This window comes from Oreochromis niloticus, linkage group LG11 (genome assembly GCF_001858045.2).
Source record: "Oreochromis niloticus isolate F11D_XX linkage group LG11, O_niloticus_UMD_NMBU, whole genome shotgun sequence".
Lineage (NCBI taxonomy): Eukaryota > Metazoa > Chordata > Actinopteri > Cichliformes > Cichlidae > Oreochromis > Oreochromis niloticus.
This window is the reverse complement of record NC_031976.2, coordinates 27,043,578-27,069,247: the sequence shown is the minus strand read 5'-3', so window position 1 is coordinate 27,069,247 and position 25,670 is coordinate 27,043,578. Positions and strand designations below refer to the sequence as shown.

Here is a 25,670-nt window from a genome sequence, read left to right as displayed (position 1 = left end):
ACATATACATTTTTTTTTTTTTTAATTCAGTGAGTGCAGAGCAAGAATATAACATTTAGGTATGCATTTTCTTTTAATTCCCTGTGGCCTTTCTATGCCAGATTCTAACAGTTTCATCCAGCTTTCATGGTGAAGGAAGACTTACCACCATGCCAAGACCAAAGAGATCAATTGCTTAATTGTGGTGGCCCACCTGATTTATTACTAGTCTACTTAGGTTGTGCAAGAGTAAGGCAGTGAATTAGTGAAGCAAGGATTTCCATGCTGAGTTCTCCGATTTATCTTTGAACTGAGGCCTCTTTTCCCCAATCACTCATCTTCATAGATTTAAATGTGACACTGAAAGCTTAGAGAAAACACATTGGAAGTAAGGGAGGATCCTTACTCAAAGAGCCAGTGTTCTCACGAAGATCAGGATGGGAATGAGAGGCACAGTGCTTCTGCTCCTTTTCCCAGAGCGTCTCCTTCCCCTACAAACCAAGTCTCCTGCCAAAAGAAGTTCAAGGTGGTCTGCAGCCTGCCTTTGATCGTCACCATCCAGGGTCCCTTGGACAGATCAGTCAGCGTAATCACTTGTGTTTCAAAGTGCTTAGGGGAAACAGTAGTGCTCCATTTTCCTTTCATAGCATGACCTCAGCAGTGGCAACCATATCCATGTGGTGACACAGACCTCAGTCCAAATAGCCTCCTCTGTTGTCCCTATCTAACTGAAAAGGCAGCAGATAAACGCAAGAGACAAGCTGCTGGGTAAACCACACACAAACAATCAGCGAAAAGAGAGAGGCCTGGTGGTGCCCACCTCCAGTGAACACTATTTCAATTCAAGTGGGGAAGACTGTTGGCAAGTAGCATTATGGCATAGGACCCATGCAAACCTTGCCAAGCAACATGTATTTTGAACTGACCCTTCAAGTTTATATCATAGAAAACCCATGGTTCCACTGCTGAAACTGTGTAGTAAACGTAAAACCTGGGTTTGCATGAATGGTCAAGTTTCTGCTAATCGGATGTAAAGTCTTAGTGCTTCACGACAGCTCTTTGCTCTTTGGAGTGAGAAATTCATGTTTGACTTGGATAAACTTGTGATGGATTTATAGCCAGCTTCTATGAACAAGTGCTGAGGCAACAACCAGAGGGATTTGGTTCATCAGGATTGCAGGACGGGAAGCATTCTTGCCTTTTACTTAAGATTAGCGTTACATTTCTGAGAAACTCTCGACACATTTTTTTCTTATCACAAGGTAACAATTTTATTGTTCCGTTAAACAGCATGGGATAACTTGCATTCTTAGCTTTCTTGGCACACTTCATGTGTCATGCAAGACTGTATTTAGCCACCAGGGAAGACAGATAGGCTTGATTTATTTTTTCTTCCTTAAAGACTGTTTCGAGGGCTCCTCTTTAATCCTCGGTTTCGATGTAATGTGTTAAGACACAAGCCTGTCTCTGTTAGATCAGTCATGTGATATGGTTTACCCTTAGTTTTGTTCCATTAAAATCCCTTCAAATTGTGGTTATTTAGACCTCTTAGGCCAATTTCCCTGTAATAGTTGCCACATGTGTTGCAAGCGATATCTATCTCATAGGGCAAAATGCTAACCAAAAGTGATTAAGAAGCAGTTTTAAATAACAAAATTACTTCTTGTAAAACTTCATTTTTCCATAAACCACATTCAGTTACTACCTTCACCTGGAGGCCTGGCAGTAAAGTAGTCAAGGTCTTTTTTCTTTTTCACGGACATCAGAAATGATTCAGGGTTGAGTGTCAGTGATGAAGTGATTATGTATGAACTGCCAGTTAAAACCTGTAAATGTTTTCTAATTATGTGGGTTTTCTTCAACATAAAAAAAACTAAACTTCCTTGTAAATTTTCCTTGTATTTATACTATAACTCAAACTGAAGGTCAGACTGACAGCGTACAGCCTGCGTGGAATACACTGAAAAAATGTATTCACCTTATTGTGGCTTATCTCTAGCAAAAATGGTAGTTTACATGCCACAGATTAGCACTCATAAACACTATTCATTAGAGGGCTCCGCAAGAGACTCCCAGAGTTTTTTGCCAACAGATTATGCGATGATTTATTTGGTGTGAAACAACCGTGAAAATGTGGCCATGACAAGCTGTTAACAAAATAAGTGGAAGATTTAGGTTTGGTGAAAATAAACAGAGAGAGATTATTATGCATTAGTGAAGCATATTCTTTTATAAAGCAGCATATTCCATCACTTCATCACCAGCTGGGATTTTCCAGCACTAGCTTTTCATTTGTCTCTTAATTCATGGTTCTCACGTTTCGTTTCTCATTGAAATCTTTTTAAACTGGCGACTTCGTAAGTCTTCAGTAATGACTAATCAGTATTATCTGAAAACAAAAGTAAATTGCTCATAAGAGTCAGAAATGGTTATCTGAATCTCAAAATTTCAAAATGTCTTATCTACCCTATTTTGATAGAGATGATTAATATTCAGGAAATTATTCTGGAATAACATCAACTAAATGGTCCTGTGTTCAATACACAAGCACACTTTAGTAATAGATATGGTAGCTTACTATACCAAACACTCTCAATGTCAAAGCTATAAGAAGAAGTGCCCTTTAGGCCTTCCCTTTTCACTTTTTTGTTTAGTTAGGCCCACTAAAGTCTGTACTCTGTCATCTAACTGCTGTTCCAAATTTTGACTCAGAGCAGGGACTCAGAAAGTGAGCCAGGCTGAAATATTATCCACAAATGCACGCATTCACATGAACGGTTATGGAGCGCTTCAATGCACTGCTGCTGATTTGTGAAACAGCATCTGTCACACTAACACTATTTTACTGATTCCTGTCTTACTGTGTAAATTTTGACATTAAAAAAAGAGTAACCTGAGTGACTTTCTCCACTATGAATCTTGTACATCTGGTGTTTCTCAGCAAGTGGTGTGGGGATGCAAAGGGATTTAAAGGAAATTACAGCACATTACAGCCTCAGTGAGAAACACTGAAGAAATAATAGCTTAATTGTACTGTTTATGATAAAACAGCCTGGTAGTTTTTGGGTGGCACTGATTTACAAGTACCTGTAAATTTGTTACTGTTGTGAGCTTGTTAGTTTTTCACAGTTTTCCAACAAAAACATCACTTTAAAACAAAGTTTACTGCTTTCTGGGGGGGGTCTTTTTGCATTTTATTCTCTGCTCCTAATTCTTATGTAACTTTTTTTACTAGTATGCTTTTATTTAAACTGCACATGATCAAAGCAACATATTCTTAGGAGTAATGTGTGTGTTTATAAGGAAAATCATTTGATAAATCAAAAAAGATTCAGGCAGCTGTTACTCAGGTCTATTCTCTGTTTTGGACTAAAATCATCTCCTCTTCTTTTGATGCTTTTTGCACAATTAATCACTTTGAAAGGATGTGTCATTTTTTTCAGTGGACATCTCATCATTTACTTTTTTGTGAAATGAATCTTTTTAGCTGAAAATATCAAATCTGTAAAACACATGCTGGGACTGAGATATCCTTCTGTGCAAAGTTCGGTCCTAACCTTATTAAACACAGGTGCTCTAATGCTATCTGCTGATGCCCATCTCCCCACTCCCCATGACTCCATTGTTCTTGGTTAGAAACTGCAGAGATTGATGAGCTGATTAAATATCTGCCTTAAAGACGAATGCTGTGACTTTAACAGTTGGCTCTCAATATCTTTACAATGTAATAGGCAAACCGTCTCTGTCACGAAACACAGCAAGAAGATCAAGAAGTGGCGTCACATAAGAGAAATTTTCGCATCATGTGTCAAGTGTTCTCACTCCAGATACTCACGCCATCATTTCAACATTTCTTATTTTTTATGGGTCTATAAAAATGTGTGTGTGCTGTAATATAAACGTCTTTCTGAATCAGAATCCCTTAAGTAAGTTGTTTAGAGCTACTTTTATGTATTTTGTGTCTGCATAAGAAAAGAACAAAGGAACTAACTGTTAATGTAATAAACATAGGTGGTAAAGAAGTAATAAGTGGCTGATATAATGTTAATAAAATTACTGGATGTTCTACTTTCTGGCAAGCAATTTTTTTTTCTGTTTTAAGCTGCACATGTACCCTGTCAGGAGGTTTATTGGTTTAAAATTGCTTGTAAGCCTTCCAAGCCTGTGGATTTTCCTGCTGCTCATAAATTGTGGTCCATCTATCATATATGGTAAATGGATGGTCAGTGCTTTTCTGGTTGAATGCAAATTCTGAATAATGTTTTTCCAATCAATTCTTTGCGCTGGTTGTGCCTAACCAAAACTTTTCATGCAAATAACACAAAGAAGTTAGCAAGTTCAGCCAACTTAGTTTAGCAGCAATAAAATGTAGCAATAAAGATTTCAGCCACTGTAGACGAATGTGAGGACAGACTGAATATAACCTACAGTCATTCTGAGGACAGAAAGACAGAATATATCCCACAATCATTCTTATGACAGATGACTGAATGCAGTAAACTTGCACTAGCAAGATTCTTTTTATTAGATAAGTTATCTTTCTTTAGGGTGACAGCACCCATACTATGATGCGCTTACTGGTTCACATTTATAAAGGAGCACCAGGTGCAGAGAAAGGCAAAGAGACCGTTATCATACACGCAGAAATGGTCTTATATTTTAACACAGTGCCTTTCATACCACTTTACGCTTTGAAAGGTTTGGAAAATAAAAAGTTATATTTAGTCAAAAGACCAAAATGTTTAAGACATCTGCAGTTACAGACAAAATATCTGTCTGTAACTGCAACAGCTGGAATTTAAATTAACCAGACTTTAAATGAAGAGTTTGGCCATATCGGTTCTTCCCTGTTTGAAGAAACTCTGTAAGAAGGAGAAGATTATTTTGTCCTTAAATTTTTTGCTTAGATTTTAAACTTAAAGAAGAAAGAAAATTCCAATTTCCAAAAATCATTTATAGCATTCAGTCAGTTCCAATTTCATGTGTATGAAAATGAACAGAGAACATTCCTCAGTCTCCCGGCTGTATAAACTGAATACTGAATGGCGCCTCTCCAGACCAAAGTCTCTATGAAATACCCTACCTTGGAACTGAGCCACACTTGTGTAACGTACCATAAACACTGTGAAGGCACCATCATCACAACCACGTAAAACTTGCCCTTCATACATGCTAGTATCAAACAGTTCTTGCGAAAGCTGGCATCAGTTCTGTTTGCTGCAGGTAAAAAAAAAGTCCAGCGTTCTGGTATTTATTTTTTTTTGTCATGCACATTGCTTCCAGATCCATTTGAAATTGATATGGAACATTATTAAAATTTGTGTGGTGTGCGGGTGTGCATGTGTGTGTATTTGATATCTGACTATATTTGCACTTCACAAGTAGGTCCATAGCCACCACTGAGGTAAGTTTCTCTGGTCACAAAGTATGAAAAATTTAGCCTACTAGAATTGAATTTCTTGAAGTGTAAAGAAAGCTTTGAATCAACATTTTGATCTTCATGAAAAAAGTAAAAAGAAAAATACAGAAAATACCTGATTTTACATTTAATTGAACTAATAAGATATGGATGTAATAAAAATGAAAAACAAAAAGAATTATGTAAAGTTGGACCTTGGTGCGCTTAAACGCCTGACTACTGATACATGGTTTGAGCCTTATTAGTCATTTTACGTTGCAGACAGTAGTCACTTAAAGGGCTACTTGGCATGTGGCCATAGATAGGGCATGTGACAATGTCCTAATGCAAATTGCATTGCACCCTCTTCTGGATTAAATGGGGCATAGCAACATAGCATTAACATGAGTAGACATCAGGCATATAGTTTTCAGCCAGTCTGAAACTTCACTATCAACTTCATTACTTCATTACTATCCATGAATAATTTTAACATCATATTATATTTTCATTGTAATAGGTTTAGCACTTTCAAGCCACAAAAACTGCTAATGAAGTGTTTACGTAACACCTCAGTAGGGATGCGAATTGAAAGAATTTAGCGATTCGGATGACATTATTGATGTGATCGCTTATCGATCATCTTATTGATTCTCATTTGGTTCTCATTGGTTCCATTTTGAGAGTCTTCACCAATGCTAACCAGCATATAAAAGACATCACATTCGTGCAAATTAATTATGTGTTGTGTGATCAAATGTTTGCACACGTTGGAGGTATTTCCCCTTTTTGTTGTGATTGGTGTTGGGGCCATTACTCAAAAAAGTAATTATTACACATACTACACTACTTGTTACATCATTTTTGCGTTTCTCCATAAAATGACCTGGAACTCATTGTCTCATAATTACCACTGAACAATATTAACCTATAGGCTAAAGTCCCACACACCAATGAAAATCCCTATTCCAATGAGGACACACATACGGTCTTTCTCTTAGTATTAAGGTATGAACCCAATGCTGACAGCACAAAGCAAAGATGAAAACCAGGACAAAGAGATCTTAAAAACCTTAAAGTGATTCTACTTTACAAACATGAACAGGTGGATGGATGAACAGAGGCCGCAGCCTGACTGTTCATCCATTTGTTACCTGTTGAAGTTCAGGGTCTGGCTGCATGTCCTGCCCTAGAGAAAACCTACGTTACCTGTTAGAAGTTAAAGGTCTGGCTACTGTGGTCTCCATTACTCAGCTTTGTCATCACTCTGGGATCCTTGCTAGCTTTTTGTAGCATGCCGTCTGTGCAGATTCTTGCAAAGAGCTTAAGTTTTTCTAGTAATATAAGGCAGAATTTATGGTTGAGCAGAGAGAGTGCATTCGCTGTCCGCTCTCCGTCTGTATGCAGTGAGCTCTGTTGTCAGATGGAGGCAGTGTACAAAGTATGTGACCAGTCTATGGGCCACTGTCCCTGCAACCACTATCTGTGTTTTTCATGATTTAATTTTTGATCTTTGAAGATTTTTCTTTCTTTTTTTTCTTTTTTGTGGTTCTCGCTATTATGGCTCTATTCCGGTGTCGTGCGCTTCTCAACCAATCAACACTGGGCGGTCGAACACCTGCACTCTCCCAACAAACTACGTTAAAACCCGCTAAATGCGGCTGCTTCTGCCCTGGATGCAGTTTGCGCTTTACCATTGCGCTCTTGTCCTTTTGTGCAGTAAACATAAAAGTAATATCTAAATGTCTCTCTGCAGGTCTCACTGCCGTTTTTCCTCCTCTGGGAACTGAAATCAGTTGATTGTAGCACAGGAGCGCAAAAAGAAAAAAAAAAGCGTGGGGCTTTTTTCTTTCTATCCACCCAGCCTGCAGATAACTTGAGAAACTTCAATGTATTACATTACTGTACTACTGAAAATGGTTAGTAGTTCTCTGTTCTCAACATCAGCACATGATCTACAGATGGTATATAGTTTTGATAGTTTTGAGAGCCTCATCTGACAACAGACGCCCTCTGGAGGTAGACAGTTAGTAGCTGTCCACGGACTGACAACGCGTTACCGCCGCAGAACCATAATTTCCCTTTAAGTATACTCGAGGCTTTACCGACAGCCTAAGTACGCACGCAGGAGCTTTCTGATTGGTTCTCCCCTCCGTCGCTCTATTGATGATGTCCTTCCTGTTCACCCTAAGAACACGTGTAGGGTGTACATTTTCGAGCTGAGGGGAATAACGACAGTAAAACATCAGCGTTCAGACACCTTCGTATTTTTTTTTCTGTGGAAGGCTTTACCGACTAAGAGGGCAACATGGTGAAGACACGGTACAAGGGGAAAAGCTCAATAAACCCCTCGACATCCAGCAGCAACCCCGGTGAGCTAACTCTCCCATTAGCCAAACTGCTTGTTTACAGCTAATGCTAATTGTTGCTAGTCATTGTCAGAGAAAGTCATTTTTGCGTTATTTTAGATAATAATAGCTTTGCGTATAAAAATAAGACTTCACAGCGGTGTGATGAATCTAAAACTTAACTTACACTGTTGTGTACACTGTAGGAAGATATAGCCTTTTGAGTTTTGCCGTGTCAAACACCTGTTTTATGAAAGTTAAACGTATTTACGGTAAAATCTGGAAACAGCTACAATCTTGGGGTGGAGAATTATGCTCCTTTAAAAATGAACGTGTACTGTGTGTCTGGTTAGTAGTGATAACTAGTATTGCAGTATATCTTGATAGGAATTATGCACTTACGTGTTTGTATAAGCTGTTAACAGCACTATACCGGTGTTGTGCCAAAAAGTGATTGCCTGCCAAAAACTGATTTCCAATGTTTCTGTGTATTTTTATGTGTAATATCTTTACGTATCTTCGTAAATAGACTTCGGTGAACAGGGTTTACAAAGGGGTTATATATAGAATTAAAAAATTATCTGTTTTTCAAGTATCTTTACAACTCTGTGTTATTGTACTTACATTATAACCAATCCGGTCCTTTATCCCCACTTAAAATATTTTTACTGAAATATTGTAATATTTGCTGCCATTTCTTCTGTCCTCTTGGCCAGCTTACTCTTACAAAAGACATTTTTAATGTTAATGAGATTTTTTTTAACTGCATAAATAAAGGTTATATAAAAGTCACTGCCAAAAACTGATTGCGGCTTCTACCTTGTTACACGAATGTTGTTTGTGGCTCAAGATGACTTTATGTCATCCATAAGGGATGCATTTGATATATGTTTCACATATTATAGCCCAACAAGTTACTTATAGCAGTTTAAATATGAGCAATCAGTTTTTGGCAAATACCGGAAATCAGTTTTTGGCAGACAATCAGTTTTTGGCACAACACCGGCACCTTACACTGAAACCCAGTCATTTGTTCAGCACATTTAAAACCATATAATAAAATATGGTTATAAAACATGAATGTTGTTGCAAGGTCCTTTAAAAAAAATCAGAGGCCTTAGTTGATTATAAATATTGTGTTTCCCTAGTAATAAATGGACTAACCAGTAAGTGCATTGTAATAGCATGTGGATTTTGTTATTGAGCCATTAAAGTAAACATCAATTTATTCGATAGATCGAGCCAAAGGTGCTGGTGGAAACAACATGAGGGACCGAGCCACTATCAAGCGCCTGAATATGTACAGACAAAAACAAAGATGGTAAGCAAATATTTTTATTTTTCTTGTTGACCTTTAATTTGCAGACTTTTTTTATTGATTTAGTTTACTGTTACAATGAAATGTAAGTGATGTGTTAAGGAAATTAAAGAGATCTTTTGTCCACAGTAATAGCCGTGGAAAAGTCGTCAAACCTTTGCAGTACCAGTCCACAGTAGCTCCGGGAACTGTTGCCAGAGTTGAACCTAACATCAAATGGTTTGGTGAGAAAATGTCTTTACTGTTGTGTATGTTATAGTGTATACTGTAAATGTAATTAAATTGGAGGTAATACCATTTGCTCATATGTTGCTCTTGTTTGAAATATTGTCAGTTGAATTTGTAAAAAAATGTTCACTACAATACCTTGTCATAATATGACTATACCATATTTCTATACTCTATATTTAAGCAAATACCCGTGTGATCAAGCAGTCATCCCTCCAGAAATTCCAGGAGGAGATGGAGGCAGTAAAGAAGGATCCATATCGTGTGGTGATGAGACAAAGCAAATTGCCTATGTCCCTTTTGCACGATAGAGTCAAAGCCCATGTGAGTATAAAGGCTTTAAAGCTTTTTCTTTAAAAGAAAATATTTTCATTGTTTGCTTGTTTTTATTTGCTGTTCTTATAGTGTGCCAGTTCATTTTAGGGAGGCTCTCAAGAAGGAATGTGACTTTGTTAGAATTTTATTATATATATTGTTATGAACAATCACCACCAACACACTGAAATTAAAATTAAGCAGTTGAGATGTGTTTGAAGTGCAGAGGTGACGTTTTAATTCAAGGAGTTTAATAAAAATATTGAATTCGTTGTTTAGGGATTACAGGTATTTTTATCCATAGTCTTCTATTTTCAGATGCTCAGAAAAAAGAAATAATAATAACTGGATGTGATCGCTGTCAGGTACTGTCAGGTATAGACCTAGCTGTATAATTAAAATGCAAACCTTGGGATCTAAACATGATAACAAAATAATAGCTAAACAACAAATTGTGTCAACAAGGGTAAAACAAAAACAAGAGTTTTAAAAGAGGACACACAGTTTGCCTGCCTGAGATGTCTAGCCATGGCGTTACTGGGCGTAGGGATCCAGACAACAAAGGCCAACTACTGCAATAAGAAAACACAAGTAAGCCTTCCAGGATCTCTAACAGCAGCTCATGGGGAGTTGGCTGGTTCCAGCTATCGTCTGGAGACGAGTCTTTATCGGCTACCTCAGAATTTTAATAAAGGTCAGCAAGGATTGATGTAATATGTCACTTTTCCAAGTATGTGTTAATACCCTGGCAAAATAAAGTGCATTGCATTGATAAAAGTATAATGGCAGCATTTATTAAGCTTGCTTACTCAGAGTTTTACAGGCAACTGCAGATGCCAGGGAGTGTACTTTATCTGACACTGCTTTCTAGTTCAGTATGGATGGAGTGTACATGAAAGTCGGCACAGAGCCTGTGACAGAATTGATGTTTAAAGAAGAAGGCCGCAGAAGAAAGGAATAACTTGATGTTAGATAGCTGTCTCTGCAAGTAAGGCTGTTTGGTCAGCTGAGAATGCAAGAAGTCTAAAAATAACTTAGAGGTTGCATTATTTCAAACATTAAAAAGCAACGCACCCTCAATACAAGAGAAACTAATAATGTGGTTCGTGTTGAGGCTAAAAGGATAAGTTTCCATGGATTTGAAGTAATTCAGCTGCAGGGTATTTTGGGGTATCCTATTTTTATTTCAGCGAAGCAGGCAGACATCAAAGGTAAAGGTCTACGTGTGGGGGGAAAAATCAACCGATACTGCTCTAGCAAACACACTTCTTCACGTTACTCTGTAAGATGTCGTGGTCTGGTGTATCTTCTAATACAGTAGCTGAGCTCAGTTCAAGGAAAACTGAAATTGCAGCCAACCCAAGCCTGAGAATCGTGACTAAATTTGCTTACGACAGTGGGATTAAGAGAGTGATTCTTTTAAAGGGGTTAACAAGTGGCATGTTTAAAATTTGAGTAGGAAATAACCACTAAATGGAATGCATTTAATAATGACTAAAGTAAGTAATGCAGATAAAGATCATAGCTATTTTCGTCTGTGTGAGTAAACTCTTTCTTGAGGTTTCATGAGGTGAGACGAATAAGAGGACTCACTTTAATCCTCATACAATTTTTCCTCTGCCCTACTGTGAACCTGAATGTACTGGCTTATGCTAGGCATGAGAGAGCTGCCTTCATCCAGACTTTGATTTTTTTTTCTTCAACATAACCAACACAGTTCTTGTTCTTGTGCCATGTGCTATAGTCCCTCATGAACTTGAGGCATTTCTTAGAGCGTGAAACAGTGAAAAAATATCCTTTAATTCATCACCGGGTTACCAGAAGATGACCTTTTATTGTTTTTATTAATATTACAATTATGCAACTAAATGGCATGGAAGTGCTAGTGAAGTAAAAAAGTCCTCTGTAATCTTAATGTGTGATCACTGAATGGCCAGTGGAATGATATTGCTCCAAAAGGCAGACAAATTAAGCAAGAGCCAGTGGTTCAGTCAGAAAAATGTGTTTTCAAACAACCAGAGTGCTTTGTAGGATCTTGGCAGATAGTTGAGGTGACCTGAGGCTGTAAACAGTGTTGTTTCTTACTAACCTGCTCCTCCACCCCTCATGGCAGTTTTGCAATAGAGGTATGGCGTGTGTTTTAAGATCGCTGGAACACTTAATCAGCACTGGCATAGTCTTTGCTGTTTCACTGGCTTTGTCGTTGCATATTTGGGTGTTCTGTTTAATGTATTCATTTATTGTGTGTTTCTGACTGAAACTCTTGGAGAGCTGTTTGTGACTCTATCAAAAACTGTGTTTTAACATTGAAAAAAAAAGATCTTTATGTTTCCTCTCTGCTTAAATACAGCATGGTAATGTTAAATTTAAATGGATTTTGCTTTTGCAGTCCAGCTTCAACATATGGCCCCTTTAAGCGTGTCGTTCATGCTGGAATGAACAAAGTCCAAACTTTTCTAGTCACAATAAAACCACAGTGATAATTCTATCTGATTTTGTAAACAAATAATATAAGGTCCTGCTTTAAGGATATTACTGGCAGAGCTATTCACTGTTTATATAAAAACTTTAAATCACAAAATTTTCTATCTTTCTATAATTGCAGAACTCTAAGGTTCACATTCTAGACACGGAGGGTTTTGAGAACACTTTTGGACCTAAGGCTCAAAGGAAGAGGCCCAGTCTCGTTGTGGGCGATGTCAAGGACCTTGTAGAGCAAGCTGAGGCCTCAGCCCTAAGTTACAATGCAGAAAATGACAAAGACCTGGTTACCGAGGACACAGGGGTCCGGTAAGAAAATATATTTTTTTGTTTGTTTTAAAATGCAGTTTTTTTCACATTTAAAGTGCTGTTAAATCCCTTCTACTTTATTATTTTACTAAAGGGCAGAAGCACGTGAGGAGATTTTCAAAAAGGGTCAGTCCAAGAGAATCTGGGGAGAACTTTACAAGGTATCGTCTCCATCCTGTGTAGTATGTTAGTGCAGTAAAGTGTTGTGTGGTCATTCTTGAGTCCTCTTTTATCTTCACAGGTGATTGACTCATCTGATGTCATCATCCAAGTGCTGGATGCCCGAGATCCTATGGGAACACGCTCCAAGAGCATTGAGACATATCTAAAGAAAGAGAAATCCTGGAAACATCTGATCTTTGTTCTAAACAAGTGTGACCTTGTGCCCACCTGGGTCACGGTAAGATATTTACAGCACACCCCTCTGGTTTCCCGTATGACTGGTTGTAGATGCCTTTTCTTAGTATTAAATTTGGTCTCTGCTCATTGTTGAACCAGAAACGTTGGGTAGCTGTTCTGTCTCAAGAATATCCCACTTTGGCTTTTCATGCCAGCCTCACAAACTCCTTTGGTAAGGGCTCCCTCATCCAGCTGCTCAGGCAGTTTGGCAAGGTAAGCAAATGCTTTTTGTTCAAAATACAAAACCTTTCACCAATAAAATATTTTAGTTGTTTTATTATATAGAGTTTAAAAAATACATTTATCATTATGTTGTTGTGCAAGATATTAGATTTGTCAGTTGGTAGTAATTTGTAACAACTTGGTGTGTATATAGCTGTCAACACAATATCTGATGCTTAATTAGGTTAGCTGGGACACTGTAGGCATTTAATGAGCAGTATTTAATGTGTTAATGTTAGACTCACAGACATTGGAATAAACATATCTGTGTGATGACAAGCTATGTTGCTTTGTCACATTTTTTTGTTAGTCAGAACAATTGTGCATTTTTGTTGTTTTGCATCATAATATTTCCTTCAGATTTGTAAACACTTTACTCAAATGTAAAATATGCTTTTAGGTCTTTAGGAGTTTACATTGACACAATATATTAATTTAGCTGCAGTAAACCACAACAGTGGAACTTGAAGGAAGATCCAACTAAAGACTGACAGGCTGTCTGCTTTAAATCAAGAGGTTTACCAAATGTATTGCATTAACTGTTTATAAATTACATCCATATACAGTCCCCTATTTTCAGAGGCTCAAATGTAATTGGATAATTGACTGAAAGGTAGTTTCATGGTTAGGTGAGTCCCGTTCCCTCGTTATTCCATGACAAATTAAACAGATAACTTATTCGGATCATTTACAACGAGGTACAAACAGTAAAAGAAAGGGCAGGTTAGACCTTATCAGAGGAAATCTGAAAGAGTCTCCACAGTTCTGGAAAACAAACCACTGAAAACTGAGATGAACTTTTATCAGAGTAATGGATAGAGAAAAGTATGGAGAAGGAGAAAAACAGCTCATGAGCTGATGAATATCACATTATATTTCAAACATAGTAGAAGCAATGTCATAACATGGACATGTATGGCTGCCAGTGGACATAGACCACTTGTGTTTAGTGATGATGTGACTGCTGATATAAGTAGCAGGATGAATTTGCACTTCACTGCGCAAATGGACCCAAAACATACTGCAAAAGAAACCCAAGAGTTTCTCAAGGCAAATAAATGGAATATTCTTCACTGGCCAAGACGGTCACCTGATCTCAACCCAACATGAACATGCTTTTGAGTTACAGAAGACAAAACTGAAGCTGTTTTTCAAAAGAGGGCAGCAGCTGAAGACAGCTGCAGTAAAGGCCTGGTACACCATGTGAAAGAAGGACATGCAGCATCTGGTGATGTCCATTAGTTCTAGACTTCAGGCTGTCTTTCTGAGGTTACTTTTGAGCTTCTGAAAATGGGGAACTGTGCATAAAAGTGGCAGTAATTCCTGAACATTTAACTCGGTGCATTTTTGTTAAACCACTTGAATTAAAGCTGAAATTCTGCATTTCAAGCACATTTTTTTATCCACTGTGGTGGTCTACAGAGGCTAAACTACAAAGAATGCATCATTGTCCCAAAACTGTGCTGTGTTCCACACAGTTACAACCATAACATTAGATTATGTATTGCCCTGACTGCCCTGGGAGCATACTTGAGAAAAGCTTGAAAGAGACAACGGAGGAATTACATCCCTTAAAGGAGGACAGACAGAGACTTCCTGACTTTATTTTTCCCTCACACAGCTCCACACAGACAAGAAACAAATAAGTGTGGGTTTCATCGGATATCCAAATGTTGGAAAAAGCTCGATCATCAACACTCTGAGGTCAAAGAAGGTTTGCAATGTTGCACCCCTCGCTGGAGAAACGAAGGTAAAATCAATGTATCATATTAACTACAGTAGTTAGGTTCACATGATTATATTTTATGTTTAGTCAAAGTCAAGTTGCTGCTTAATTGAGTAATTGTTGATGGGTTCAGTAACAGAAGCAGTCTGCCCTCTGTTTTTAAAAATATAACTGAAAAACTAAGCGGAGAGTAAAAACAACCATTTTTTATCCTTCATTTCCTCTCTCTTCATCTGTTTATCCTTTTTGGAAACAAATGAAGGGTTGAAACCCTGGCATACAAAGACCGGTCAAGGGGAAAGTCAGGGAAAAATAGCTTTACCTTTAGAGCCAAAATTGTGAGCTTGGACTATAACCGAGCAGAGATTTTTCTGCACACCTATCCAGTGACTCTCATAGGCCTGTGGCCAGCAGTGCTTTATTTCCCACCTTGTGTTTTATTCTCAGCACATACTCAGCAATTATGAAAGCCAAACAAGGTTATGATCCGTAGCACTTTCATAGATCACGTACATTTTGCTTTCCCACTTATAATTCTTTCAGCAGTTTTTCCTTGTTTTAAATTTTCATATCAAATGATACCAACAAGGTGAAATGTGTTTCTCATCGTTTGTGAAACTGAATTTCATGGACCACACATACAGTGTTAATCTTTCTCTCTCTTTTGTTTAAGGTGTGGCAGTACATCACTTTGATGAGGCGCATCTTCCTCATTGACTGCCCTGGTGTTGTCTACCCTTCAGAAGACAGTGAATCTGATATTGTTTTGAAAGGAGTAGTAAGTCTGTTTTTTAAAGTTTGTTCCAATGGATTTTTTTTTAATTAATTTGATTTCGTTTTTTTAATGTCTGCCACTGCAGTATAGTAAGGAGGGTGAATTTATTTGGACTTCCCATAAAACTGGGAAAAACAATAGCATCTGAAAATCTAAGCACATATCCGAGAAATGGTGCCCTGGTAACTTAGTATAATCCACCAACTGTTAATGTTGTGTTTTTAACAGTCCCGAGGATTCGGAGAGTAATGAACTGAGACTTTAAAGTGGTTTGGGCTTCATAATGCTAATACCCAACTGTTTTTAAAAATGTCTTTAGCTGCTCTGTTTCTGATCCTCGGGATCCTTCTTGAGCATCCGAGGTTCAGCATTTCGCCCTTACAGTCAGCGTAACTGAAAGGTTGCAGGTTCACGTCTTAAAGTACTCATCTTTTTCTTTCCCCTTTTTGCAAAGGTTCAAGTGGAAAAGATCAAGAACCCAGAGGAGCACATCGGTGCAGTACTGGAGCGGGCCAAACCAGAATACATTCAGAAGACCTACCGCATCCCTACTTGGAACTGTGCTGATGACTTTCTTGAGAAACTGGCGTTTCGCACAGGGAAACTTTTGAAGGTTCATGATCTTATTTAGAGGCTGTACTTGAAAACTGCTTTCATATTTTTCCAAACATTTGCTTTATAAGTTCTGATGATATAAAAAAAAATACAATTTTATATAATTTTATAGCCTCAACGGAGCATTTTGACTCATTGTATGTGTAAGAGTAATGGTAAAGGTTTATTTTTCAGCTTGGGTATTTATTGTGCTGTCTTTCTAGAAACAAGTGTTTTAATGCCTCTGTGTAGTTTTGTGGGGAGTTAATGACTGCTGACTTTGCTGCAAAAGCAGGTTTTACAAACATTTTTCCCCTTAAAGTTGCGTTCCTACCAACTTCATTGCTGCACATTTCTCCATGTATTTAAATTTAGGACTCTCCTTGAGCCTTATTTCTCTCTAAAAATGCCTCTGGCTGTACTGTCTTGACATTTTCTCTGAAATATGGCATAGGCAGAAATCTAGAGAAGGCAGGACTGAAACATAAACAGCCCTCCCTCTCAGATGAGCTTGGGTCTTATGTATGTGCTGTGTATGCATTTAAAAAAGTTACATTCACTTCATTCTCAACATAGGACACGGTGAGCTCTTATTTACCAGATGGAAACTCTCTGCTTAACTGATTGTACCGCCAAACTTTCTTTCTGCTTGGGCTCTCTCCTTTCACTGCCAAATGTTTAAGTCTGAAAATAGAGTCCAGAAGAGCTGCAGGGCTACAGCTGCCTCTGAAACACTAGATATATATTTTTTTAAATTTATTTATTTATTGCTGCCTACTTCAGCTTTAAATCACTAAGTCTTAAGATGTCTTAGCAATCTCTTCTTGTTTTTGTACAGGGCGGTGAGCCAGATCTCGCCACAGTCTCTAAAATGGTATTGAATGACTGGCAGAGAGGACGTATCCCCTTCTTTGTGAAACCCCCTGGACCTGAAGGAGATCAAGAGGTAAGATTACACTGAATTTCTCTCTAGGGCTTTTTAAGTGCACCAAACTGTGCCCTCAGTGTAAACCTGTTTTTATTGCTGTGTTTTCGCTAGGATGAGAAGCCACTGCCAGTTGCAGGACCGTCGGAGGTAGTAGAGCATGTGGAGAAGGAACAGCCAGACAATCCGGACGCCATCTCAGAGGAACGTGAGGAAGAACAGCAGAGACAGAAGGAACAGGTCCAGAAGATTCTGGCTAATGTCCGACAAAACTTTGGCAAAATCAGTGTAGCTCCAGAGTTCAGCGAGGAAGACTTAGTTCCCGTGGACATGCCTGATCTGGACATGTCAGATTTTTCTGGCTCTGATGATGAGGAAGATGAGGGCACAGAGGAAAACGAAGGCAAAGAGGAAGATGCGACCAGTGTTGAACCAGTTGATGAAGGGACTGACATCTCTGAGCCAACAACCTCTCAGACTGAAAAGACAAACGGCAGCAAGAGTTCACGGGAGGTCATACGTGAGCTGGATGTGAAAATCGCCAAGTACAAGCAGTTTCTGGACCGAGCCAAATCCAATCGCTTCTCTGCAATCCGGTCAGTCTGCTCAAGCCCAAACCTCACTCGCATATTTTCTTTGTCTTGTGTACTGCCACCATTGTGTTTCCTCCAGTAACGTAATGTGAAGTTGTCAGACATAGAGATGCCACGCATTTTAGGTGGTCCGTGCTAACCAGCCTTTAAGCCGCTGATGACTAGCAGTCATCGTTTTGATGCCATAACTTTTGTGTCTTTTGTGTTCTTTAATGCTTGTGTTGAATTTCAGCACACACTGAAGAACAAAGTCAAGTAACCGCTGTATAGTTAATCTGAGCCTAATTTAATTACTGTTCATTTCAGCTGACCCCAACAGGGATAAACTGTTTGCCTTGTTTTGTAATGATTTACTTTTTTCCATTTCTTTGGACAGGATACCTAAGGCGCTTTCTGACAAAGTGTTCACAGACATCAAGACTAAACAGTCAGCAGCGACTAAGCAAGCACAGAAGAAAGGTAGTCAGTCAGCTTGTTTGTTATGACTTTGTATGGTTCTGGATGTAAAAATAATTTGGGAAAGTCTTTATCAGATGTGGTTAAGGTCCAATAAACCTTCTGCAGTTCCAACAGAATAATCAATTACTGATATTTATCAACATGATATTTTGCACAAACTTTATATTTGAATGAGTACGTCAAGTTAACATTCAGGCAGTGACATCAGATCTGTTCATCTTTCTTTGAATTCAGCTCCAAACCAGAGGGGTAAGAAGAGGAAAGCTGAGGAGGGTGAGGACCTGGCCCAGCCGAACAGACTCACGTCTAAACAGGTATGCAGTGTTTGTTCTCTCTGATGTCAAACAGGCCAGATTTCTCTGGTGAATGTTCTTCTTACTGATGTAACATTGGAAATGAAAAGCTCTGGTCTTTTTTAGAAGAAGATTTCACTTTTTTTTTCCTTCTATTTCTCTTTTATCTTTCTCTACAGAGAAGAGCAATGGATCGTGCTCAGAGGACGAAGAAAGTTGGCGTGCGTTATTATGAAACTCACAATGTGAAGAACAAGAACAAGAACAAAAAAATCCCAGCATCAGGCACAGAAGGTCAAAATACCAAGAAATCGAAGCACTAGACTGGAGTTGAATAAAATAAAATAAAATAAAACACACATGTAATAAATCTGTATTTAAATTAGCCTGATGCTATTTTCATTGGGGAAAAAAAAAGGTTGGCAGAAGGTGGAACACTAAGGTGGTCTTAATCAACTTGATGCCTTATCTTCATGACTGTTATAACTTTTTCCCCTCAGTGCAGAACTGTATTTGAATGACATTTCATTCATCATTTACAAGTGTACTGCTCTCTTGACGTTCAAGAGCAATCTGCAGTAGTTGTTTGAAGTGTACTTGTTATGCCAGAACAATAAAACATTTGTAAATTACACTAAGTTTTTACTTTAATGTATCATTAAGCAATAAGATGAATTATAAATGAATACAATCTTGTACAGAGAAATGCCAGCTAAGTTTTGGGGTTTTTTTTTTTTACTTCCTTGGTGCAATTATCTCTTCCAGTTGGGCCTGAAAAGAAAAGATGGGTGGTTAAGAAATCTTTAGACAATACAATCTACAATAATTATTCTCTGATGTGTAATTGAAAAAGTCACCTTAAGCTGTTGGTTGGTTCTCTTTAGGAGCTGGATCTCCTCATTGTGCCTCTTTTCTTCCAGCTGTCGTTTTTCAGCTTCTATCTTCTCAACTGTTTCACATTTAGCCTTCTCTTCATTCAGCGCCTTCTTCAGTTCTTGTTTCTCGTTCTCTAGCTCCAAAATCTGCCCGTATACCAAAGCATACTTGTGAGTTTGTTATTGATGCGGGGTCAATCCTGTAAAGAGCACTGCAGCCACTGTCATTGTACAGTAACTGTAAAATAGAGAAATGGTGCTCTCTGCTGGACTCCTAGCTAAATGACAGCTGAACTACATGAATGGCAAAGTAAATTTCCCATCATCTATAAATTGCCTAGTATTAAAATGTATATATATTTTGTGACCCTGTATTTGTAACTCATAAGGAACATGATATCCTTACTCTGTTTTTCATATCAGCTTTGCCCTTCTTAGCCTGCAGTGTCTTTCTCATGCCGTAAGCTATGCTGCTTTCATAGACGGTCTGGTAGGCGGCAATGGTCATTTGAATCTCATCTCTGACCCGCCACAATAGCATACCCCTCTCAGCACAGTTGATGGTTACCTGTCTGATTAATTCATCTCAAAAGAAAGAATGACAAGAAAACGTATGTGATTAATTGTATTTATATGCATTGATTGTACCTTCTATAATCAGCAACATCTCAGCTTCTTCCTTACCAAAACACTGGGAATAGAGCGCCCTGCGGACAGGGCAGATGCCGGTTTCTCTGGCCTGTCTTTCCTGGAGTTTTGTGTCTAGGAGTTCCTCTAGGTGCAACACATCTGTTCTTGTACAAGGTGTACTGGATACTTTCTGCACCCACAGTTGGTTTCCCTCCATCCACTCCCTGTAAGAGGAAAATTTGAAAAGTTCTGAACTTGCTGAAGAACATGCTATAGATAGGAAAAACTGTACCTGGGTGGGAGGATTAAATTGAGGATCTCCTCATTTTCCTGCTTAGTAGCCTCAGTAGAGGCTGATTTTGGTTTAGGAGGTGGTGGAACAGGTGTAGAGTCAATGGGCTGCTGAGGGCTTACTTTCAAAGGGCGTCCCTGTAGTGACAGATGTTTCATAAACTATCAGACAAACATATTATTACCCTGATTTGATTTTTTAAATGACTGATACATTTTCGTAAATCTATTATAAAATACACCTTACAGAACCACCTTGTAACTATATATGCATGCAAATATATTAGTAGATGTAAGTATAATTATCTTAAGATTTAATCAGACTGCCGGGATTTTGAATAGCATAACTTTTACATTAATCTCAAATCTATCCCTGAGATTTGTGCCATAAACACGGCTGGCTTGATAAACTCACCTTTGGTGATTTTCTGTCTGTGCTTTTGTTGACCAGAACTGGATTGTCGTATTTCAACAGCGTGTCAGCTGGAGGAATCATTGTCGTTTACAATAGAGGGATAGAATAAAGTTATACAGTAAAACTGGAAACTTCTTGGTTTAGCCTTTAGTTACAGAAAGCTCACGCTCATTGTTTGGGTTGTCCTGGCAACAGCGTCCGTTACGTTCTAATGTGTGCGAGCGGAATCAGCGCATAGCTTCAGCGAGTACAGGCTAGTGACACTTTTTTTTTTATAAATTCCCTTTGAGATAAATACATTTTTATCAGTATTTTTTTAAAAAAAAATTATTTTAAAAAGCCCAAGGGCATGTGATTTTGTTGTTGTTGTTGTTGTTTTGCTTTTACCACATTGTGCAACTTTTACTATGCCTTTTTTATTGTGTTTAGAGGCTGCATCTAGTAAAAGTAATGTGTGTTAAACGAATATGTAAATAATGAAAGAATATTCCAGCTTTTTCAATACACTAAAATATTTAGGCTGTACAGGAAATAAACTGATCGGCTTCTCATGTCGGAACCAACGTGAAACATGAACACACGCGGAGCTTAATTCTCGGTGAACCTCAGGAAGCGGAAGTGCGTGATCTCGGCGTAACGGGTGAAGTTTGTTACATGCCGAGGCTTTTGTTTTTTGTACATACAGTGGTGTGGTTGAAAATGTATGCTTTTTAGGTTATACAACGGTCGATTTGAGAGAATTATTTTAAGCATGGCCAAAGAGAAGCGGCACAGGAGAAGAGAAAGTCCGGAGCGTGAAGCCGAAGTAAAGATAAAGCAGGAGAAACTGAGCCCTGCTAGGCCACAGAGATCACGCCGCTCCAGGTCAAGATCCCCCGGCAACTCCAGTCCACAGAGAGGAGGAACGAGCCGGTGTGTGCACTAAAGTTATCATACCACCTTAATTTTGCCACATATGTCATATTGATCAACTTGACAACCGTGACAGAGTCCGTTTTTTCGAGTATATCGCTGTAGTACTTACTTGGGCTAGCTACGGCCACTAGTTGCATCTTAACGGTGAGAAATGTCATGTGAACGGTCGCTTAATACTCTCTTGTGTTCTTCATTTAGGTCACCTGCAAGGACGAGGGACCGTTCACCAGGTAGAAGGGAAACCTCTCCCGCCAGAAGAAGCAGCAGATCTCCGAGAAAAAGGAGAAGTCGTAGTCCTCACCATGGGGATGTCAGAGTAAAGCGGGTGATTAGTTTCAAAATTATTGGGAAACATTTCAGGTTTGCAATTCAGCAGCACCACTGGAGTGTAAAGTGATCTAGGTGGTATAAAGTACTCATCTGGAATTTATCACACAGAAGCTTGTGTAACCCAAGTACTTTGAGATAGTACTAACAGTCTGAGGCAGTATGTTTTCTGTGTAGAGACCCAACATTGGGCTACAGTTGTCCCATTTTAATGTTTTTCAGAGGCATCTGGCAGTAATGACAATATGTCAAACAAAATAGAGCCCACTTTTCCATACTGAAGGGTAATGGAGTATAATATAACTAACTACTCAACAATGTAACTGTGTAAGTATTCTCTAAATATATGTCACAGGAACGGGATGAGCATAGAGCTAGCGGCGACGAGAGAAGAAGAAGAAATGAGCAACCAGAGGACAGACGGAGTAGGTGGGAATCAGATAGGCCACGAGAGAGAGAGCGCGGTGGAGAGAGGCATAGGGAGCGAAATGCTCTTGCCTCTCAACAAGCTGAACGACAGCAGCAAGATGAGAGACGCAGGGAAAATCGCCAGCGACGTGAAGAAAACCAAGAGCGAGACTTCGGGAGGTCAGAAGAAGAGGGTGATGAGGCAAGCGCTGCTCCTGCTGAGAAAGAGAAGCCAAACTTCGAACTTTCAGGGGCACTCACAGAAGACACAAACACATTTCGGGGAGTGGTGATCAAGTACAACGAGCCGCCTGAGGCTCGGATTCCGAAGCGCCGATGGCGACTGTACCCTTTCAAGAATGATGAGGCTCTTCCAGTCATGTATATTCACAGACAGAGTGCCTATTTGTTGGGGCGACAGAGAAGAATTGCTGATATCCCGATTGATCACCCATCCTGCTCCAAGCAACATGCAGTATTCCAGTACAGGTAGGAAGAACAGTCATCATCAAATTTTTATTTATTTTTTTTTTACTCTGGTTTTCTTTTTGATTGAAAAACGTGCTCAATCTGTGGTGATTACTATTTACTATTGTTGTTGTCCAATATGTTGAATGACTCTTTAATCATGATCCTCATTTGCAAATAGATCATGTCCACCATTCTGTCTTCATTTCTGCAGACTGGTGGAGTTTACGCGGGCAGATGGCACCACGGGCCGGAGGGTAAAGCCTTACATTATTGACCTTGGCTCTGGCAATGGCACTTATCTGAACAACCAGCGTATCGACCCCCAGCGGTACTATGAACTCAAAGAAAAAGATGTCCTAAAGTTTGGCTTCAGCAGCCGTGAATACGTGCTGCTCCACGAGTTCTCAGACACAAGCGAGGTGGATGCCAAGCAGGAAGAGGAAGACGAGGGCCTTGATGAGTAAATCGTTCCCACTTATTTGATTGCCTAAGTTCATTCAGGTTAGATAACATCATCATCAAAAACAACAACAACAGGACAAACAACTGTTTCTGCAGGGAATGGAGCAATAAGTTTGAACTGGTAAATGCGGGAACTGATTGAAATAATGGAACAGGATTTGTTGGTGGTGTATATTCTGTAATTACTGATCTCTTGCTTGAACCTGCCACAGCTGTCTCAAAGAAGACTTTTTCTCAGGTTGTATAATGTCTATGTGATACATGACGGATCTTACTTCTGACAGTGCTCGCATTACATTAAGATGTGCTCAGTGACAGATAAAGATATCTCACCAATCTATAGTTATATATTCTATATTTTTTGCGCCATAGCACTGAGTGCAAAGCATAGCTAATCATCTATGTCCATGCTATATGTGTCAGTGTACATTACATTATTGGAATGTGAACTCAACATTCATGTTTAAAGAGCATTTTTATTGTCAGAGTAAACATTGCAGTACAAGATGTAAAGATATTTCCTTTTCCTTTTTTGTCTTTGCTTCGTAGTGCAGGAAAAATTATTAACGCTGTTGTGTTCCCTTGCACTACTGGAATCTGTATGCACCATTCTTATTTTTGCCCATTCATAGAAACCCATAGTAAATTTTCATTTTTGTACTGTAAATAAATTTTTGAAGAGTTTTATTGGAGCAAACTGGTGTCCGTTTTGTTTCTATCACAAAATGTCCCGTTTTAAGGAGGACAATAGGCACCATAATTATTTAACAAGTGGGTACTATATAGTGGGTAATATAATTTGTTTATGATAATTTAAGCCTATTAATTACAGTACTCTGCAATAGTCTTGAGTATCCCTTCATTTCTTTATATTTTGCTAGGAAAATGGGTGCAACAATTTACTGAAAGACATGCAAACATACAGTAAGGCAAAAACAGTTTGTACAATTCTGTACTATTGAAAGTCGATACTTGATAGGACCGCCTTTATTCCTCAGCACAGCAAAATCTCTTGACACTTCTTTAAGCGGTTTTCTAGGCTACTTGAAAGGCTTTCCTAAGTTTTTCTTTGTCAAACAAAAAGCAGACGACATACAATGTTTAGGATCTGGCTCCGGGGACTCCATTCCATGAGTTTGGGGGGGGTTCTGTCTAGGTGTGCTTTTACTGCATTGGCAGTGTGTTTGGGATCATTGTCGTGCTGAAAAACAAAGCTGTTGCAAATCTCTCAGGTCCTATGTCAGATGTTTTGGGGATTTTTTTCCCTTCTAATTAAGGGCATGATTGAGATACTGTTCACCTGATGTATATAGCTGTTTAGGCCTGACATTTTTTTTTTTTTTTTGCCCTGTACTTGTCCAGATTCCTGAAAATCAGTCACTCCGTATTCTCCCCTTCCAAGGGGCATTAATCTTTTTCTTCTTGTCAGAGGCATCAGTCTCATATGTTACTGCCTAATCTTAAATCTGTCCCGACTTATTGAATATTGTATCACTAGGACCCATAACCATGCTGTAGTTATGAACTTACGAGCATAGATGTGATAAAGAATGTTTTCGGCTCCAGAATGTTTGGGCTGCCTTTGGAGATGAGCACTTCTCTGTGGTTTATGTGTGTCAATGTTTTCAAAAACCTGGTTGCCTAATCAATTTTTTAATGTAATCACCAGTCTTGTTTTTTGTGTGGGTAGAGTTGTTCTGTTTTCATGTTAAAAGCTCTTCCAACCTAATTTCAATAGTTATGATAAGGAATGTAGAGGCGAAGTAATGTAGCAATGTATTAAGAAATATCAAACTTTTAGGTAATAATGCATTCAACATTTGTGTGTCTATTTCCCCTTCTACATATTGTGATGAAATAACGTAGATTAAAAAGGGTTTTAACCCTAAACTTTTTTAATCGTATTAAAATTGAGTTGATAAAGAAAGGAGAGTTAGGAAAGGTAAACCACTCCACAATAAGGCCCAATGGATGGATGCAAACTGCATTTTGTTTCCTTGTTCTTGTGACATGTGCAATGACAAAGTTGAATTCTATTCTATTCAAAGTCCAAAAAGTACAGCGTACTTACAGTGTAAGATGTGGAAATTTTGTTTATTTTTCCGCAAAATAACCAGAAAATTACACTGTACTGCAAAATTGCTTATGCACTACACAGATTACAGTATATATTTTTTTCTTAATAATAATAAATTTTATTTATAAAGCGCCTTTCAAGACACCCAAGGACACTGTAAAATAGATAAAACACATAATAGAACAATGACACAATGAAGAACAAGATAAAATTAACAAACAGTAGGTTTGCTTCAAGATTCAAGATGGCGCCGCGGATGGCAGCCTCGGTACTTCAACGACCACCCCCACCCTCCCCAATCCAGACCCAACGACCACCACCACCCTCCCCATTTCAGACTCAACGACCACCATCACCCTCTCCAATCCAGACTCAACGACCTCCATCACACCTCTCACCCCCCTTTCCTCCTCCCTGAAACTCAGAATACACACTGA

At 38.7% G+C, this 25,670-nt stretch overlaps 3 protein-coding genes across 3 annotated transcripts; 2 read left to right on the top strand and 1 right to left on the bottom strand.

Annotated features, from left to right (window-relative positions):
• The first annotated feature begins 7,484 nt into the window (after positions 1 to 7,484).
• Positions 7,485 to 18,996, top strand: gnl2 (G protein nucleolar 2). Its single transcript, XM_013274576.3, has 16 exons — positions 7,485 to 7,749; positions 8,962 to 9,046; positions 9,173 to 9,267; positions 9,456 to 9,595; positions 12,192 to 12,376; positions 12,471 to 12,537; positions 12,618 to 12,776; positions 12,875 to 12,988; positions 14,619 to 14,747; positions 15,397 to 15,501; positions 15,953 to 16,111; positions 16,931 to 17,038; positions 17,132 to 17,613; positions 17,987 to 18,069; positions 18,304 to 18,383; positions 18,542 to 18,996. Exons 1-16 carry the CDS (start codon positions 7,686 to 7,688, stop codon positions 18,683 to 18,685), a joined length of 2,199 nt encoding a protein of 732 aa, XP_013130030.1. The 5' UTR covers positions 7,485 to 7,685; the 3' UTR covers positions 18,686 to 18,996.
• On the bottom strand, positions 18,992 to 20,793 carry dnali1 (dynein, axonemal, light intermediate chain 1). Its single transcript, XM_003450515.4, has 6 exons — positions 20,574 to 20,793; positions 20,160 to 20,296; positions 19,922 to 20,091; positions 19,644 to 19,822; positions 19,220 to 19,384; positions 18,992 to 19,133 (listed from the first exon to the last, which is right to left on the bottom strand). Exons 1-6 carry the CDS (start codon positions 20,652 to 20,654, stop codon positions 19,098 to 19,100), a joined length of 768 nt encoding a protein of 255 aa, XP_003450563.1. The 5' UTR covers positions 20,655 to 20,793; the 3' UTR covers positions 18,992 to 19,097.
• A 358-nt stretch (positions 20,794 to 21,151) lies between these two features.
• Positions 21,152 to 23,848, top strand: snip1 (Smad nuclear interacting protein). Its single transcript, XM_003450516.5, has 4 exons — positions 21,152 to 21,485; positions 21,687 to 21,813; positions 22,171 to 22,712; positions 22,906 to 23,848. The coding sequence occupies exons 1-4, from the start codon at positions 21,277 to 21,279 to the stop codon at positions 23,156 to 23,158; spliced, it is 1,131 nt and encodes a 376-aa protein (XP_003450564.1). The 5' UTR covers positions 21,152 to 21,276; the 3' UTR covers positions 23,159 to 23,848.
• The last annotated feature ends 1,822 nt before the right edge of the window (positions 23,849 to 25,670 follow it).